General features: G+C 41.3%; 1 protein-coding gene across 1 annotated transcript in view; it reads right to left on the bottom strand.

The window, feature by feature from the left end:
• Positions 1-213: 213 nt before the first annotated feature.
• Positions 214-20,921, bottom strand: part of pdia5 (protein disulfide isomerase family A, member 5) — a 73,067-nt gene continuing 52,359 nt past the window's right edge. The window contains exons 12-17 of the mRNA XM_085249689.1: positions 17,030-17,100; positions 16,180-16,343; positions 15,607-15,737; positions 12,010-12,080; positions 2,343-2,477; positions 214-311 (exon numbers count right to left, since the gene is read on the bottom strand). Coding sequence (XP_085105815.1) covers positions 231-311; positions 2,343-2,477; positions 12,010-12,080; positions 15,607-15,737; positions 16,180-16,343; positions 17,030-17,100 — 653 coding nt within the window. The 3' untranslated portion in view covers positions 214-230. The remainder of the gene's footprint in view (positions 312-2,342; positions 2,478-12,009; positions 12,081-15,606; positions 15,738-16,179; positions 16,344-17,029; positions 17,101-20,921) is intronic.

Below are 20,921 nucleotides of genomic sequence, written 5' to 3'. Positions count from 1 at the left end.
TTTCTTCCCATCAGAACATCCGTGAAAAACACGAGTCTCAAGTGGTTGGTCTGACAGCAAGTACTCTGGTATTATTACAAACGGAGTCACCACGGTATAAAAAAAATAGCCTTTCGCTGAGGTTGTCGAGTCTCCCCTGTCAGTGCTGAAAGGGCCCTTTGCCAGGCTCAAGGGTCACAGTGCATTGCCCCCCCACCCCACGCCGCCCCCCCACTCCCCGCATGCTTCTCTCAGAGCTCCTCCTTCCGCTTGACAACCTTCTCCTGGTCGCGTCCTCTTAAGCTGCGCATGAAACCCGTGAAGCCTGCCTCCTGTGAAGACAAGGAAAGTAACAATCACCACAGCATATTTCTCAACTTGAAGCAAGTTCTCAGGCAGTCCTGTGGATAAACCTCATCTTCACCTGATGGTGCTGAGGGGGAGGACAAAATGTAAATACCGCCACTGTGCTTGAGGTCAGGCTGCACAGTGTTTTCTGCTGCTGCCCGCAGATAATTCTCCACGTACGGTTGAGTTGAGCTGGACTGAGCTCTGAACCATTTGATGCTATAAATAATTCAGTTGACACATGATTTCAGGCCAAGAATGGCAGTCTGTCCACAGGCAGGGGGAGGGAGGCAAGGTGTGGAAAAAGTAAAGCCAACCCACCCCCCCGTCACTGAACAACATCTCGGAGGTCGTTTCTGAGTTTCTGACACAGGGAGAAGAACTGCAACAGCTGGAGTGAAGAAATAACAGCATTAATGATGCATCTTTTTCTCCTCTACTTTCAATCCTGTTCTAATTTCTGAACCAGCTGAACTATCTAAATCACGCATCTCAAACACAAGGCCTGAGGGTCAGAATCGACTCGGCAGACTCCAATCCAGCCGACCAGACGTCTGTGAGAAATGCAAAGTGAGCGAGTGAACAGATTTTTATTTCAAGATTAACAGCTTTTCCTATTGATACCCCCATCCCTTCTTTACATACTACACCAAAGTAATTAAGTAGTGGATAAACAATTCAATGACCATCTGCTATAGAAATGTCAGTTTTTAGACAGCGAGTCCAAAAGAAAAAAAAAAGGATATTTTCTATAAATTGTACTTTGACCTTATCTCCAGTTTTATGCATTTATCATGTAAATATGTTATTATCTAGTGTCACTGTTCCAGCTTGCTTAACATTAACGTGGGCTGCATGTGGTCCACAATGTAAAATTCGACATCCCTGATCTAAACGCAGTCTCAGAAATAGTTTGTGATCTGAGATTTTCTATATTTCTGCACACATGTGAACCTAATACATAACCTCAGTAAACACATCACTTTGAGAAGGAGATAAACAGAATCTAAGTTGGTCACTTAAGTTAAAATGTTAGATTTGGTCATTTACATATTGAGAATAATCATCTAATATTAAATGTATGTGACCTCTAGGATTAATCTGAATGGGATATTCGGGTGTTTTCTATTGATGGGATGACGAGGATTACAAATCAACCATGACTGAGATTTGAGTCGGGTGTGTTTTTATTTAAAGAGCGCTCGTTATGACACGTTTGAGGACACAAATCAAGAATAAAGGAGATTTCTGAAGACCTCAGAAAGCAGTTGTTAATACGCGTGATGGTGGAAAAGATTACAGAACCATCTCTAAAGAGTTACGGCACACAACAAAATTGTTGCCCTTCTTTTAAGAACAGTAGGGCAATAAATAAGAGTAAAAGTAAGGTGTGAGACAGGGAACAGCTTTTCTAACATTTGCTAATGTTAATCCTCCTGAATCCACTATGGAGGGATTCAGCATGAGAACTCGATCCCAACTGCAAACACTGTGGGGATGGGAACATTATGGATCGGCCTGTTTAGCCGCATCTGGGCCAGGACAGCTCATCATCATTGATGGAGCAATCGATTCTGAAAATTATCAGCAGATTCTAAGGAGAAACGTCAGGACGTGCGACACGCACACTGATAGCATCTTGGGATGACGAAGCCAAAGTCCTGACTCAGGCCAACAGAAATGCTGAGGGATCCGAGGCACGTAGCTCATCCAACAGTTTAATGCATTCTGCATGAAAGAATAAATTCCTTCAAGATGGTGTGCAGGACAGATGGACGGTAATCATCTGCTGTTGTAACAAATGCTTCTCATCTATCTCTCAGGACATCTGTGGAATATGATATTTTAGCACATATTAAAAAACAAAGTTCACAACCTTCCCCATCCAACTGTAATCCACACAATTGTTGGCGGTTATTGGTTTCTCTGATAATTGGGTACTTTTTCCCCCCCTATGCAGATCATCACTGAACGTTCATTCACTGCAACATCATAAACCGCCTCCAATCACTTACCCCTCGATCTCCATTGTACTTCTCCACAAACTTGCCATAGTTGTAGTAGTTGAATGTTGGGTAGCCCTCCACCCCTTCCTGCTTGCAAAGCTCGTGGTTCTGTCCTTTAGTGCAGTCCACAGCTGCGTACACGATCTGAAACAGGCAATTGCGCATTCACTTTCAGTGCGCATAATAAAACATGCTTTAAATTCACAAGATTTTAAAGGCGCTTGGCACCCTGCCGTATTCAGATGAGGCGCTTGGGACTGTGCCTTAATTAGATGAGTGTGTAAATAATCTGAAAATATTATTTTTTTGTCGTAAAAAGTTTTCTCCAACTAACAGACCCATTTCACAGCACCCATTCTGACATAAAATAGCAAGGAAACACAGACGTGACCAATCACATTAACTGAGGCTCCGTGCTTATATACAACGGAGGCTTCATTAATTTGATTTGTAACACCTGATTCTTCTATTTTCTGTCAAACGGCTGCTGTGTAATAAGCTTGTTAAATAAACTTCCTACCGAGACATAATTAGTACATAAGAATACATAAACTTCTCAGAAAATCTCCTTTTGAGCTACATTCGAGGAAACTTTACTGTAGTATGAATTTCAAAAACTGCAGTCATTATCTTTAATAGTTAATAGGTTTAACGCAGACATTCATTAAACAGTCAAGGTAGTTTATGTGTTACTTCTATTATTCCTGGTGCATTCTTCCCATTTATTGTTATTTTATTATCACTATGACAATTATTTGAATTCGCACGATGCATTTCCATTTTATGGCCAGTTAGCTTTTGTTTCAGTGGATCTTAAGAACTCGGTATATTTTCAGATGAAACAAACTTTATCACAAGTCTGTACATTGCTACTATTAAAAAGGTGAAGAATATTACAGGAATGCAAATGAGGACACAGCTACAGCACTACTGTGCCAACTCTCATTTCTTTGTATTTGCTAGGAAAATAAGGAAACAGGTGAAGCAATTTATTGAGACGTGTGTAAACATAAACAGATTGAAGAAAAACTGATTCTGTACAGTTCTAATGAGCTTGACGGTCAGTATTTGATATGCTCCCCTTTATTCTTCAACACAGCCTGTTGACCTGCATATTGATAATAATTTGAACCAATAATTTCAAATTTGATTTATCACTCCATAAGATGTGTTACTTCTGATTTTCAGTCCAGTTCTCGTGTAATTTGCCACGCCTCAACCTTTTCTCCCCATTTCCCTTTCTTATAAATGGCTTCTTGAGAGCTAAACTTCCACTGAGACCATTTCTGACAAGGGTTCAAGTGAGCAGTGGATGCATCTCTCAAGTCCCGTGTCAGGTCTTTGCTGGATTTCCCCCCCTGCCAGCCATCCAGCTATCCACACATCTTACTCAGGGGTGTGGGTGAGCTGGAACCTACCCCAGCTGTCAAAGGGCGACAGATCACCCATCTATCGTAGGGCTAACAGAAAGAAATACCAATATGTCTTTGGACTGGGAGGAAAGTTTACCTGGAGAAAACCCATACCAGCATGGGGAGAACATGTAAACTTCACACAGAAAGGCCCCAGCCAACCACTTCACTTCATGACGGCTTTGTCAGTTTTCTTAAGGACACACTGCACAACATGCTGAAATACATCAGATTTTTACCTGATAGCCTTTTGAGATTCCCCTTGTTGAAAATACTATTTTATGTCTATCAAACTGTGTTATCTTTGGCATTCTTCTTAGTTTCAGCTAATGAAATAGAAACAAAATTACCACAGGCTGATAGTAACAGAGTGCCAAAAGATACAATGTATGTAAAACATTGTATAAGGTGTAATGTACAGATGTAATGTAGACAAACACTGGTTAGGTTCATTTTTGTGTTTCATAGGTCAGATTTAAGAAAAACAATCGTCTGAAAATAAGTGAAAAAGCAGCCAATGTCTAAATAAAAACTTTGAAAGACCTACTGCTCAAGACTACTTTAAAAATATCAAGACGGTCTGGCTGCTTGGAAGCAAAATACAAAGAAATGAGGGACGGATTAAGACTTTTACACAACATTATATTTTGAGGTGCTTGGGACATGCACAAGACTCAACACGGTCCCCATTTCTTAAATTATGACCACTAAATGATGGTTTCAAGCTATAACTACAGATAAGTTTGGCAAAGGCATGGCATAATGTAAAATGTAATGTAATGTAAGAGTCGTGCCATTATCTGTGAAAATGCTTAGCATTAGCATGCTAAGCTAATTAGCATGGCAATAGTTCAGTACCTGCCAAAAACACATTTTGTGATCTTTCTTTTTTTTTCAGCTCATCCTTGAGTTGACATTGACAAGATCATCATATTCACAAGAAGGGAAGGGCCATGAGGGTCCTGACCTTTAAGCACAATAATGTATCACATTCATGGTGATGGCTGGCCGGCTGGCTGGATTGGGGGGGGGCATTGAGAAAACATAATGCCTTAGGCTACAGCTGTCACCGGGATGGAGGCATAAAAGTGACTTACGCATTGGTCTGTTTATGTGGGTGGTGCAAAAAAAAAAAAAAAGCCCCCCAACAACAATCAGCGAGCATAAAAACAACAAGCGAGATTTATGTTGCGTGGCTGTTGCATCGATTAGTGACAAGCTGTCCCAATGAGGCGTAAATGCTGCCTCACTGATACATGGCTCACTTAGCATGTCCTTTTGGACAGCAGAAATGTCACCCTCTCTCAGGGTGCTGAGTGCTCCACATTGAACTTGTCACCATCAAATAATCGCTCGCTGTCTATCTGTCTGCCCGAGCCAAACGTGGAAATAACAGACATGCTGCGGAAGGAGAAATATTTGACACTTATGCCGCACCGCAAACGACTCGAAAACTTTCTTGTCCTAATTACAAGACACATGCACCTTGTTTTGTATGCAAATATAAATACTCAAGTGACAGAAAATCTGCATAATTGCCAACAAATCGCTAAAATGGCTACAATGCAGCAGAATGTCGACTTCATCTGCATCACCAGAATAGACACGGGCAAACAAAAAAGCGAAGATAGGGAGCAAATGGAGCGCATATGAGACAAGAGAGAGCCTATAAAGGGATATTCTTCTCTGGTCTGTTAATCAAGTGTATTAAGCTGTTCTTCACTGTGCTCCCACAACAAGAGTATTTCATGGACTTGCAAGCTGTGCATATTCAGCAAGAGTGAGGTGCATCACCTTTGGAAAGGCACAATAGTCAACAGAAATTAAGGTGAAACCACCAAAAATTACCCTCTTCTTTGTATACCTGGGCAATTTACCACAAGATCTTGAGCACTACGTGTTTTTCTTTTTTTAATTGTGAAATCTTTAACCACCTTTAAGTTAGGGCAATTTGAGATACATAGAGTGTGCTTTAAGCAGCAGCAGCATTAGAGATGGCACTGTAGCTGCAATGAGGGGTATAATGTAACTACAGGCTCCCTCCAAATGCTCATCCCTGTGCAATCAATCAGAGTTGCCGTGAATTGACAGGAGAAAATGAAGTCGTAGAGCTGTTGTTCTTCAAAAGGTCCTCAGCCAATTCCGTTATTGATTCATCTTCAAGTGACAGAGGACCCCACATCATATTATTGGCTGGATAGTGAAATTTTAGGGGGCAGCATATTACCATTTGGCCTAGTATCTCTACCAGCGTCAAACCGAGAGGTACAGCTACACTCAGAGCTACCTCTGTTCTAACAACAAAGTACCTGTGCTTGTAATATCTAACATGGATCTGCATACGCTGGACTGAAACCACCTCAAGGAATACATTAGCTCATATTAAAGAGTGACACAGCACTGAAGGGGTTACTGTAACACACCACGTCTTTGATTTATTGTAGCTGCAACACAAGCATCAACTGAGTAATGGGGACTGGCAATAGCACTTTTATTTACATTGTACATTTTATTACACGTAAACTCAGTATGATTAAGATAAAATATAAAAACATAAACACCTATAAAAGGTCTTCTCTGCCTTATGGTAATAAAAAACAAATTTTACAAAGAACTAATATACAAGTTACTACAGCTGTGCACACACTGGAGGTGATTTGCAGTGACGTGGCAGCTACAGACCACAGACTGTATGACTTCAATGAGGAGTGACTGAAGGGACTACCAATGAGAGTGAAGAATATTGTTCATTGACATATGAACGTTCAAAATACATGAAAAGCTGAAAGGTGTGTTGGGTTAACTAAATATTGTGTAAAGTACAAATCACAGTGATTCAGTGGTCATTAAAATGTGCTTGGAATTTGCAAACCATCACATAAATCCTGACACATTGCTCTCCCCTACATAAGCTGACTTAAATGGTAAATGGTAAATGGCCTGCATTTGTATAGCGCTTTTCTAGTCCATAGGACCCCAAAGCGCTTTACACTACATTCAGTCATCCACCCATTCACACACACATTCACACACAATTGGTTAAAGGTATCTCTATGGAAGCCAATTTCGACTTATTAACTCGAAATTTCAAGTTAGCGCTGCCAATCTGTAATCTACGGGAATGACGTCATTTCCTTGTTACCCGGAAGCTGAAGCCCTCAGCTACAAATGCTACAGCTAAGCTACCAGTATTACATCCAGTCATGAATGCACAAATTGCTGATTATTTTCAGCGTGACTTCACAAATGATGAAATCCTTGTGTTATTAGCTAAATCAATCACATATCAGCAAATGTACTCTCGAAAGCGCCAATTTCTTGCGATCTGGTTTTGAGTGTGCATTCTCCTGCGCCATATCCTTCCGGATAATAAGAAATTTCGAGTTATTGATACTTTTTTTTAGTGATGGAAACAGGCTTTCATAGGTATCAGTATCAGCAATTCTCCTGTATTTACTTCTGACTGGGTTATAGACTAATAATAAGCAGGAAACTAGTGAATTAACATAGCAAGAGAACAAGGCATTGAACTTAACAAAGTGTTCAAAAGATGAAACAAATTTCCTGCAGATAAATACAGAAAAACACAAAAGCCAAACTCATTCCCCGTTGTTGCTCGAGCATTGCATCACATCTCCACACATTACCACCACCTGTTGGTGACTGAAAGAGGTTGACATCATTGGTAGTTTGTGTAGATTGGACCATATACAGCTCCTCATTGATGTGCGCAGAACCCCTAACAGGGAGCCATGCATACAAAAACAACTGCAAAGCGCCAGCAGAGGTCAAAAGCTCCACGGGGAAATCTTGATTTCTGCAGCGCTGTGGTCAAGACGAACCAGTGTGCTTCTCTATGATTTTACCAGTACAGTAGCAGCCACAGGGTAGGTTATATTAAGCAAATCCTTAAATTCCCTAATGAAACTGTGTTCTCATCGCAGTGCTGTTCCAGCCCATGTGCACCTTTAACGCTGGTATTGATTGGAATTTGGAGAAAAGACAGAACAGCATGGAACAAACCCTGTACACGGCTCCCATGCTGATATACAGCAGAATGTGGAGTTTTAATTGTTTGTGTCTTCAAAGCTTGCAGCTAAGCCCGTGTTAGTCTTTGGTAAATGAGGCAAGGGCAGTTAATAGACTGTGATCAACACCGGTCTGGCATAATACACTGGGGCTTGTCTTGATAAACAGAGAGAACTGCCAAGTAAACACAAGTACCCACTATGCAGATTTAGTCCTGTTCAAACAAAACTTCAAATCTCCTCTGGCCACTGGGGGAACGACAAGAGGGAAATACATCTTAAAACTGTGCATCTGTGTGACTTCCACACGAATGCAGGTCCCCTGATTATGCAGCTTGTGCTACTTTCATCATAACCTCGAAACTCAAGGTATGGTTTAAAGCAACTTAAAGTGGATTTGTTATGTTCATATCCTGCTTTGCTAAATCAGTCTTCCAATGGACCTGAGTGCAGCTCCAACTGTCTCAATAATGACACTTCAGTCTCTCTTCTTTGAACTTTAACAAGGTTAGAACCAGCCTATCTTGTGCATAACTTGATTGTAATGAGTAGTTATTCGAATTTCTATTGCCTTCACCTCAGCTTGATGAAGTCTGGCTATTCTTCTCCGCCCTCTGGAATCAACAACATTCCAGCACATTCCAAAGGTGCTCTATTGGAAGATTGGATCTGGTGACTGTGGAGGCCATTTGACGACAACGAACTCAATGTCAGTTCGCAAAACCAGTTTGAGATGACTTGAGCTTTATAACATGGAGCATTGTCCTGCTGGAAGCAGCAATCAGGAGATGGTTTCACTGTGGTCATAGGGGATGGACATGGTCAGAGACAGTGGTAAATTCATATTCAGGGTCCCCAAATGGACAAGAAGCTATCCACCACACTGTTACATCGTTGCACCACCAGCAGCAGCCTGAACTGTTGATGCAAGGCAGAGAGGACTGATGCTTTCAAATTCAAACCATCTGAATGGTGCAGCAGAAACAGACTCATCACACCAAACAACTTTTATCCAGTCTTCTACTGCCGAATTGTAGCCTTTGTTTCCTGTTTTTAGTGGACAGTGGTACTTTGTGTGGTCTTCTGCTGCTCTAGCCTACAAAAAACTTTGGCCTTGGTCTCAACAAGACGTTTTTTAAGTTACTGTGTTGGTGCCACACATGGTGGGTCATGTTCAGAGTTATTTAAATCACCTTTCTGTGGAGATTCTGATTTGAACTTCAGCAGGTTGTTGTGTCTCCATGTCTTTAGAGATTTACATTAACAAGCAGTTTAACAGGTCAGTCTAGTGAGGTGGCTGGTGAGTGTATATGACAGAAAATAAGAAAAAGCGTGAAGGATCTGCTTTAAGGTTGTGGTCCCAAATACTGAGTCTCATAGTACATTTCTGGCTGTTGCGAAAGTCTTGCTTAAAATATAAAGTAAATATTGTAGTATGTGGTCAGGTTATCAATGTTGTGTGTTTCTTGATGGAAAATGTAAGAATCGTTGTTACCTTACAAGATAAAATCTTACAAGGTGCAAACAAAAAGTTACTGGAATTGAAAAGTAAATGCAAGAGTCTTAAAGTGAGGGATCTGAAAACAGCAGCAGACCTCGAAGCAGTTGGGCTAAAGAAGCAGAAAACCTTCTGCATGTAATCTGCCAAGCAACTGCAGATGTAAATGAGCTTCTAGCTAACTCTGATACAATGCATCAAATGGTAACATTTATGTTATTATACATGATCCTTTTTTCAAAAAAAATAAACTCAATCACTAAAAGCAGCGGAAGTGCAAGAAAAGATTAATTTAAACAGATTTATGGCTAAATTTAAATATACATTTTTAAGGGTTAAATCCATCAACTTTTAAAACCACACAAACCTCTTTTTAAATATTCAGCTCTATTATTTTGGCTTGTCGGGCATTGACCATTCGATCTGACTGAAATTATGGTTATTTATAAATGCACAGATCTACTTCAGTATTTAGAAATGAAGGAAGCGAGTGTGAGTTTCTGCAGAAATGAATAAATGAAATGATGTGTTACAGTTGCAGCTGATATCCAAATTTCCCAAGAAAAAAAAAAAAAAAGAAGGTTTAAAGCATTTTCATTTTCATCTGTTGAAGATTAATGTTATTGAGAAATGTTACAAAGAATTGCCTCAGAAAAATAGATGGCTAAGTTGCTGAGGACACCATCTGACATTGATTTAGAAAAATTCCAAACAACTGAGACAGCAACACGGTCCGAGAAATACTGGAACAACAGCTATTCAGCATTAAGCATTTTGATGAGACTTCACAAATGATAAGGCAGCAATTAGATGGGTTTTTTTTGTCACTTCAATCTGATACTTTAGCTTCGAGCGCTGCCTGACACGTGTCCAAAATTCCTGCATGTTTGAAAGGGAGAGAGAGCAAGAGAGTGAGTCACACAGTTGTGGTTTAAGAGGTTTGGAAATAAGCCCTGCAGTCAGAGGGTATTAACAGAAATGAGCAAGAGTGGGAGGGTGTCAGGACATGAGTCCCTGAGGGTAAGTAACGAGAGGGAGTGGGGATGATGGAGGATGAGCGTGAGTGTGTCCTGTTGCCACTACATGAACCTCCATTAACCTCCAAACCCCAAGCCTGCAGAAAATTTGATGCAACAGTGTGGTGCTTCATCTAAATGGTCAAACTGGAGTGGACTGGAGTGGAGTGGAGACACTGAACCCTAAGTTACAGCTCCTCTGCTACTGTTCTGAGTGCGCTTGTCAAACACTATGTAAAAACCAACTAAGGTCAAAAGCCTTCTATAGGTGGAAGCCAATTACCAGTTATTCCTGTGTGAGACATGAAAACAATTATTAGGAATGGGGCGAGAGGACTTTCAGCGCTTTGGGGTCCTTAGGGACTAGTAAAAGCGCTATTCAAATACAGGCCATTTACCATTTTAAAGATGTGAATTCTCAAGTTAACGACAATCGAAAGACTTTCTGATAACTTTGCATCAAATATGCAAATGCATTTACTCTGCAAATGCTCGTTCTTTTGTTTTTATAACTAACACCTTTCAAGCTGTAAGAAAATACAAAAAAAGCATCTGTGAAGACTACAGAGGATAAATTAATGTGAATCATGATGATGTCTGAACATTTCAAACATATTCAGATCTTTAAAGTGCAACTTATGTGGTCCACTTTGGAAAAGAATTCCCAAAATGTGACATATTCCCCCCTCCCCTCCTGATAATACTTAACAGACACTTTAGTAGGCACACCATTCTAGAGCCAGGTGGGATCAGGTTTTATTATCATGTTCAAGTAACTGATTTCAGATGATTTGAGATTTCAGAAAATGCGTGCATTGCGCACATAGACAGATAGATATGATCAGCAACAACACTCAGGCAGGCTGTGGCATTTGATCAAAGCTCAGCTGGTACTATGTGGCCAAAGGTTTGCAAGGAAAATATCCCATCTGCTTCAAGGTTCAACCAGCTTATCTGACACCAACAACCATGCCACATTCAGAGTCACCTAAATAACCCTCTTTCTCCTCTCTGACGCTTGTTTTACATTTGGTGATTAAATATTTGCATTAATGAGCAGTTGAGCAGGTGTACCTAATGAAGTGGCTGGTGAGTGGATATATTGTGTATGTCCAGGGAACGCTTAACACAAACACAATAAATGAAAGAAAGAAAGAAATCATTTCTAACCTAAAGATGGAAAATACAAGCAAACAAACAAGATCTTAATAATTTCACAGTGATAAGCTTTGAGCCTGAGTGTAACTGAATAGAACCTGGAAGAAATTAGATCTAGTAATGACTACAGCCTGTCACGAAAGACTGTAATAAAGCAGACACACAGGATTACGGCCTGTCAAGACCACAGTGGAAATACGTTATGTCATTTGTAATATTTTGTTTCTGCAACATCAGGTCCCTTGTTGGTCTAAATCTGCGTCTTTTGTTCCATTACTTTTAAAATAACTATTTTATTTGTTGTGAAAGACACGATACAGCAAAACAAGATAAAAAAGCAGCTAGAATTTGTTTTATTTGTCTTTTTTAACTTTAGCCTGAACACTGCGCGGAAAGGTTTCAAATCAATATTTATTCAAATCAATACCGATCTTCTAACTGTGAGCCGATTACCTAAAACCGTGATGTTTACTGTAAGCACAGCTCCAGTTAGAGGCATCTTTGCGCCGCCATCAGAGCCAGTAATCACATATCTAAGTGAGTATGTGAAAAAGCAACACGAACCTTGCGATCCTCTTTGAAGAGCTCTGCTGCGGTGGTGAAGTGGGGGACAGCGTTTTTACAGTGTGGACACCCTGGAAAAGAACAAGCAGATGGGCTGTTATCACAACTATATCTATTATCATCATACATTTGCACCGCAAAACCGAGCTTCATGCCCTAAACGGAGAATTATACCGAAAGACGACACAGAACACATGCAAGTATATACTGCCGGTTACTAACAAGGTCACTTTTATATTATGAGAGACTGTAGATCTATTTATTGGCATCATAAACGCTACCTCCCCGACTCTGTACTCCAACAGCACTCCATATACAGTATGCCAATACCTACAGAGCACATTTATAGACAGCTCTTTTGTTTTCTGTAGGTGGAGGCAGGATGATTAACTGTCCACAGAGCTGACCAGGAGGAGGAAGCCTTTCCAACTCTAGCTGCAGTGCATTAATAAAAGAGTGATGACTTTTTGTACTGGGAGACTGTTTGCTGTTCTGACAACTTTTCTTCTCAGTTTCTGCTGAAATGTGACGTTTTCTTAGACCTGCTCATTTGCTTTAATCTTTTGTTGATAATGTCAAGTATGCAGTCCTTCTTCTGTTAATTAAAAACAACCCTTTGCCCCTTTTGGAAATAAGAAAAGGCAAGGATACCCCTTGTGGTGACAAATAAATTGCCCATGAAGAAGAAAGCAGCTTGGCAGTGGGTGACTAGCAAGACACTTTCATGTGCCGAGTTAGGGTTAAAAGCTAATTAAACCCTGAAGCATAATGAACAATATGCTTAAAAGAATTTGTTACTTTTTGAAGGTCTACATAAGGCTGTGGCAGTTGTCCAATCGACTCTCCAGAGCAAATTCTGATGGTACGTTTGGGACATGAGTTGTCGGCCAACTGCGGATACAGTCCCTACACCCGGCTGAATGATCAGGAGATATTACGGTTAGCTAAACATCTGAGTCATCTAACTCAATAAATGGATTTTCAGTCACTGAAAAATGATGGGAGAACCTGCTTGAACATGCTTTCCCCCAAGGCCATGAATCTTTTGCTGCAACAGTTTTCTGGTTTCAGGCTTTTCATTACAAATATTTGCAAGGGGCTGCAGGGGATGTTTCTCCAATTTGGCCACAAAACTAGAGGCCAGAGAAGGATTTTAGGTAACAAGGCCCGATGGTGTTCCATTTCTTTTCAAAGGTGCTGGACAGGGATAAGATGCTCTTTTAGACAAAAGCAGCAAAGGCCTTTTTCCCCCATGGATGTCACTTGTGTTCAGGTCACAGACTGTATTTCAAAGATGGACGTAGGCGCCATTAGGAAAGCCCTTCTATTAAGGCGTGTAATTTACAAAATAAACATTTTTCTTAATAAATACAATTTCAAAGTAATGACTTAAATTTGAACTTTAAACTCACCCAAAACTATTTGAACTCATCAAATGAACCCGAGGCTCATTTTTCTACAGACTTCTCTATAACTCAGACTTCTTTTGTACCCATGCTTACGATTAGAAAAAATATACAGTACAATAATGTGCAAAAGTCTTGAGCTATCATTTTGTTTTTGTCTTTTGCTTTCAATGAACCAGACTCGCCGGCCGCTTTTTTCAGTCCAGTCAATTTCCACTTTCACAATGGCTTCACTTTTCAGAGCTAGAAGCCAAGTCCATCCTTTATATACAGTTTGATTATTGTCATAATGCAGAAGGAAATCTATCTGGCAAACTGACATCACAAGTGGGAAGAAGAAAATAAAATATCACTATAAGCTGCACTATTAAGATTTCTTTCACAGGCTGCAAGTGGACATATCTGACTACGTATGTCCACAGGCATCATAGACACAAACACACACACACACACACACACGCGCGCACGCACACATAACTCTCTCTCAATTCGATTATATGTCAACTGTGCAAGTACACATTTGCCAACCCTTTCAGAGCAGTCTCCCTAAGAGAGCATTCAGCACCGCTCACAACCCATTTCCTGCTGAATTACCCTTTTAGCTGCAACATTAAATGGCCTTTAAACCTGTAAATGTCCTGTCGCAATTTTGAAACTGGTGTATCAAAAATACAATCGTTGTCCGCGTCTTTCCCTCACAGAAGGAAACAGGAGGCTGATCAGGCAGCTCCCTGGTGCAGCTTAGAGACTGCCTTAAATTAGCAGTTAAACTGAAGAAAGGAACGGGGTTTTGCTCTGCATGGCAAGTACAGGAATTTTTCAGCCTTTATATTTTACTGTACCTTCGGTCATCAAAAAACAGGTAAAAAATGACTTTGAGTTGATAATGATTCCTGCAGTTCTCATTTCTTGACTGTACCTGCACATTTAAACTCCTCTTTCTCATAATTACCATCGCAGACAGAGTGAATCTGAGTGAAATCGAGGGTTGATGAATGCAAAGTAACCGCCCTGTGGATGCGCTGTAACAGCCTGGATTTGAATATCTCCCCTTAGTCCGATGAATCGTGGAAAGTACGGAAGGAAAAAAAAAAAAAAAGAACATTAAACGCGCCAAAGTGTTATGTCTCAAACTGGCCGATCAACAGTATACAGCGGGCCAACAAATGGGTATTCAGTGAATCAGAAAATGCTTTAATTTAACACAGAACGCATGCGAAAGGAGACAAAGATGATGTTCCAGCATTAAATTTTAGTTTAGGGTTCAACTATGCAGATTTGAGGCTAAAGGATAATAGCCCAAGCCTCTGCTAAAATTATATCGATTGTTCTGTCTGAAGCGTTTCCAGCCTTGATGTTTTAGAAAGCAGCTGTATCTCATCAAATGCTCCATTAGCACAAGCTCCTTCACTAATAAGACACTAGCGAGCAAGGTGCAGATGGGGCGGACGAGTTGGGAGGGCGGCAGGTTGACGCGGCCTGATGTACATCTGGAGCATCTCTTTGTAGAGGGAAGCACCAAAGGGCCCAGAAGAGGAAGCAGCCTGACTGCTGTGCCCTGTCGCATGCTTTGAAGCCCTCATCAGAAACAAAGGGCAGAAAAAGGGCCAAAAAAACCTCCCTAACAGGGACAGAGGTGCATGTGTGAGTCTGTGTGTATTGATAATTAGCCTTCCTAATCTGTATTCCTCCTGTGTTTTGCATGAGGACACATATGAAGCGTGTCGAAAACAGAGATTTCTGCCTTTTCTTTCATGGAAGTCCAGTCACTAATCTGTTGTTTGTCTGTTTCTCAGGGCTGAAAATATAAAAAGGTGGAAAAGTGATTTGTTCATATTTCTTTTAGTAATATGACTCAGTCTCCCTGTGGCTTAGGTGTGGCTTTTTTATATACTGCCCAATGACGAGGTTTGGCAAGAAGCTCAGAGTTACGTATGCACGCTGGTTGAAGTCCAGGCTACGATCGCACAGAGTTCAAGAGGACGAAGCTGCGATCGCACGCGGCTGCGACAGCTTCACAGACGTTTGATATTTTCATCACAACAGCCCGAGCAGATGAAATACAAGAGCTTGCGAAAGCTGCCAGTTACAGATGAGGCTTTCAGCCATTCCAGATGTTTGTGTAAGAGCTTCCTTCTGATTTTGTTCGCAGATGCTGAAAGGAGTTGATTTTAGTATTAAAGACACTTACAGGGAGCGTAGAACATGACCAGAGCGTGCTTTTTCTTCTTCAGAGCCTCTCGGAAATCCTCCGACCCAAGATGGCTGACGCTGGAGGGTTTCTCCTCCCAAGACTGCTCCGGTGGAGGAGGCGCCTGTGGACTGCGGGGGATGAAATAAAGTGAAAATATTACGTGCACTCCAGGGAAGGGGAAATTGCCTCAGATTTACTGTAGAAAAGGTAACATAAATACAGTTTCTACCAAGATTTTGTCTTTATTTTGTGGGCCAAGGAATAAATGAATAAAAGCTTACTATGTAACTACCGGTGATATAATGGAACTCACACTGAGTCACACTTTATGTCAGCCTGATATAAAATTATGTCTGCTGACCTGTGATTGCAGACTATGACTTTATGGAGCCTGCAGATGCCACAGCTGGACTGATGTCATTGCAAGTCCATTACTTTTTGACCCTTTCCAAAGATTATTCTCTCACAGTGGGAGGAAGTCTTGAAAAGCCGGTGCTACGGCCAATCAGTGCTTCACTTAACTGCTCAACTTTTGAAGCGATCAAGCTGTCGGTTAAGCGTCAGACTCACTTGTGCATGAACTCGATGATCTTGTCTTTGTTTCGCAGCTGTGGCAGCGTGTACTTCTCTTCACCTTTCTCGAAGTACTTAACCGTTGGGAAACCAGAGATCTTGAAGCGATCCGACACAGCCTTATGCACCGTGGCATCCACTGCTGCCAAAACACCCGGACTCTGCAGACGTTACAAAAGCAGACAGGGCACTGGTAAAATAAGATCTATAGACTAATCTCTTCAATTAGAGCATAAATGGTCACTCAGTCTAGCCTATCTGATGACACCAGCTACATTGGGAAAAAGATTACGCCATCTGTGTATAAAAAAAAGCACTGCATTAGAAACATCAGTAACATTAGCAGAAAAACAAGGGGGGAAAAATAATGATACGCTGGGTCTAAAGAGCTCAGGGTGACAGTGGCTCCCGTCCATTCGAATTAGATAATGTGCAGGCTTTTCCCATTGACCTCCAGTGCTGGGCAGAAAGCCACAAGGACAAGGTCCAAGCGCCGGGCCGGGGGGACGTTCACGGGTGAGATAATTGCTACAGTCACCAGGCTACAGTTTTATAGGCCCTGCCCCTGGCTGGGGAGTGTTAGATTACCACTGAGGACAGAATGGGGGGAGAGGAGAGGTGAGTAACACGGCCCACTAATCAGAAACACAGCAAAAGCTGGGCTGTTGGACAGGCTGACCAGCGTGTCAAGCTGCAACGGCCAAAAGCCTTAAAGCCAAAAAAGAGGGATTATTATGATCTGCTAATGACACATGACGGTGTGTGCTCAGTAGAGTCTGAGATATGAAGCACACAGGCCTGTAGATATGCATGCTGTAAACAAACAAAGAAAGGTTGAGAGACTTACATCTGCACCCTTGTTGAGTATTTCAGCAGCTTCATCGTACTCTGGCTTCATTTTCTTGCAGTGGCCACACCCTAAAGAGTTAAAAAATGCACATTAGAGGCTGACTGACGGAAGGATTAGACAGCAAATGGAGAAAAAGAAAAATCAACAAAATAACAACATCTGCTAGTGTTTCAGTTCAACCTAGCCCTGAATACGTTTTAAATAATCCCTCAGAAGCGGCTATTTAGATATAAGAATATCTGTATTTTACAGGAACATGTGCTCATTATAATCAAGATAAGGCACAGAGAACAACATTAACCTCCTAGGACCCGGCGTCCACATATGTGGACATCACATTTTGGGTTGTCTAGACCAAAATACTCAATTTTGCTCTCCAAGTGCCTGATATCCACCTACGAGGACATTATACTGCCTCTGTTTTATACAAATTTAAAACGAATATCCTCATATGTGGCTCTCATTTTTCTTAGAAACAAACATCGGGTAAAAAAAAAAAAAAAAAAAAAAAAAAATCCGATGATTCTTTGTTTTTACATTCATCAGGTCCCAATCAGCCCAAATATCAAAGAGAAATTAAAAATGCATGCCGTGGAAGAGTTCGGGTCTTAGGAGGTTAAAGGACAAAGTGTGCCATTTAAACATAACTCAAATCAGAACGAAAGGATTTGAAAATAATTTTAAAAATATTAATTAGTTAACATTGTTTTTACTTGACTGGCTACTGAAAAAAATGGCAACCTTGAGAGGCTGAGTACTTCAGAGGTAAAGATGGGAGCAATTCAAAAGCAATGTTTCACAAAGTGTGCAGATTTTATTGCCTACATCACCAAAATAAATAAATAAAAGATTGAAGGAATTTGGAAAGCTTAATAAGTATTGACTGAGACCTTTGGGCCCTCAGGCAGTGCATTAAACTGATATGGGCTCAGGACCATTTCTGGAAGCAAAGAGTACTACATATCAGCATCTGTGTCACTCCATTTAAAGACACAAACCGTCAGAGTAGCTCACCATCCATAATAGTACTGTATCCGAGATGCAGTACAGAAAAAGTGCCGCGCAATAAAATAAAAAAAGAAAACAAAAGATATCCTGTAGGGACGATGGCTTAACATTTTGTTTTCAAAACTAAAACAGCTGGTCTCCACACAGACCAAGCTTTCTCATTCCTATAGTGTTGCTAAAACAGCAGGTGATGCAACACAGTGGTAAACATACCCCTTTAAATGGTAAATGGTAAATGGCCTGTATTTATATAGCGCTTTTCTAGTCCCTAAGGACCCCAAAGCGCTTTACATATCCAGTCATCCACCCATTCACACACACATTCACACACTGGTGATGGCAGCTACATTGTAGCCACAGCCACCCTGGGGCGCACTGACAGAGGCGAGGCTGCCGGACACTGGCGCCACCGAGCCCTCTGACCACCACCAGTAGGCAACGGGTGAAGTGTCTTGCCCAAGGACACAACGACCGAGACTGTCCGAGCCGGGGCTCGAACCAGCAACCTTCCGATTACAAGGCGAACTCCCAACTCTTGAGCCACGATCGCCCCATACCTTTATTCCAATCATTATTGATGAATCTATGGCCAGCTAACAAAACCCAGCTCCTTCAACCAGTCAACTAAAACAGTCACATGAATGAGACAAGAACAAGAAATCATCTCTTAAATCTAATCAAAGCATACGCTTACATTTCTCAAGAAACACCTTCAACCCTAGAAGATTGGCTCTGAGCGCGTAATGCTCTGCAGAGATTGCAGAGCATTACGCGCTCAGAGCTGTCTGGGCGAATCAAGCAACCAACCCGTGTAATTCTCTGGTGTCTTGCTGCTTCACCCTGGTTTGCCAGAGGGTGCACGGCTAGCATGCTGAGGGTGAAACTGTAAGCGAGGCAGCAAGAGTATATCGTGTTTGCAAGGAGAGTTAAGTCATATTTGATTGCTTACTACATGTTCCACTCTCAGGGATCTGTGCACAAGGTATAGTTTGAGTGTGTTTGTCTCCAAGTAAGAAAATTGTGGTTACATCCACACTGATGGGTTTTTATTGGGTCTTTTAAAAATGAAAACAAATTAAGTCAAGACAAATATTTTAACAGAGTCATAAATAATCTGTCTCTACTAAAACAACTTTCTCTACTGAAACTTTCCTCAGAGATTTTGCTCCATGTTGACATGACAGCATCACACAGCTGCTGCAGATTTGTCAGCTGCACATCCATGATGCAAATCTCCAGTTGCAACACATGCCAAAGGCGCTCGTTTAGATAGAGATCTGGTGACTGTGGAGGCTCACCGTTATGTTCAAGCAACACGTTTGAAATGGGGTTTGTCACATGGTGCGTTGTCATGGTGGAAGCGGGAAAGGGATGGACATGGTCAGCAAAGGCACTCAGACTGTGGTGTGACAAGAACGCTCAGTTGGTACTACGAGAATAAATTTTGCCAAGAAAATAAACCTCACACCCTGACACTGGACAAGCAGCCTAAACTATTGTTACAAGGCAGAATGGATCCATGCACTCATGTCGTTTGGTCATGTTGCAGCAGAAACCAGGACTCATCAAACCAGGTAATTGTTTGTTTCTGTTTTGGTGAGCCTGTGTGAACCGCAACTACAGTTTCCTGTTGACAGGAGTGGCCCTCGGTCTGGTCTTCTGCTGCTGTAGCCCATCTGCTTCAAGCTGGCACCAACAGCCTCATTTACAATCACTTAACCTCTTGAGCCCCAACGCTCCCAGATACAGGGGCAAAAGGCAGGAGATCGGTTAGGCGTTTGGGCTTAAGAGGTTGAATCACCCTTTTCTTCTTTTCTGATGCTCAGTTTGAACTTCAGCCACTTCATTTCAGCATGTCTAAACACACAGATGCTGCCATGTAATTGGCTGACAGGCAGTTGAGCAGGTGCACCAAATGAAATGGCTGTATACAGAGAGGAAGAACACAAGTGCGTTGTTCCTGCTCGGGATTTGGAACAAGTGTTGCATAAGGGCTATAAAGGTACATCTTTCCCTGGACTGACGATTAGATGGGAGAAAATATGGCAAAATCTATTACAAAAGGAAGCCGTGGCAATGGGGGGGGAAAAAAGATTACCCACATGAGAAAAACAGAACCACAAAGCTATGTGAGCTTAGTTATAATGTTTTGGCAATATGTTGTGGCTGATGAGACCAAATCTGGCAACGAGTGGGAGGGAATACCTTCCAAAAACGTCCTGGACTAAAACACTGTAGCATGGCTGATATGTTAAATGCAATAAAAGTTACAAGTTTTAAAACAAAAACGTCATTAGAGCCAATCTGTGATCAGGCTTCTGGAAACTTTCAGTAGATCATCAACCCCTCGTTATAAATCACAACAAATCTCAGTTTTACCAAAAACCCTTTTTTCATCGAGAAGCAGAAGACACAATTTGCAGCGTATAGCTTGCTGTAAATAAACCGTGTTTGATGTAAGCGGTACATTTAATGTTGCATGAGCAGTGAGTGACTAGCAAACATTTTATTTGTAGATTTAAAAACAATAAAAAAACAAAAACAAAAAAACAACCAACTTTTAAATATATATAACACAGTAATTTATCGCCCAGTGTACAAGACGCTTTGTCTTAAGATCTTATGAATATGCCGTTTGATCAGGGATGAGCGCTTGTGTGAATGTGCTCAGTGCTGTTGTGCACAGATGCATGAAACAAACTTGGTGCTTTTCCAAGCCTGTTAAATTGCCCTTGTCATAACAGTTCAGGAATTTCTTTCTTCAATATACAATGCAGCACTGGCGCAAGCTATAAATCAAGTGTGATATGCCTTGTGGGATAGAAAAGCTGCTTCTCTTTCAACTGAGTGACTGTAGTGTGTGATCATGCAGATTGTTTTG

Source organism: Mchenga conophoros, linkage group LG16 (assembly GCF_057382185.1).
Source record: "Mchenga conophoros isolate Kocher_MC1m ecotype Shallow Benthic linkage group LG16, M_conophoros_male_GT1.1, whole genome shotgun sequence".
In the NCBI taxonomy this organism is placed as follows: domain Eukaryota; kingdom Metazoa; phylum Chordata; class Actinopteri; order Cichliformes; family Cichlidae; genus Mchenga; species Mchenga conophoros.
This window is presented reverse-complemented; position numbering and strand designations above follow the sequence as displayed.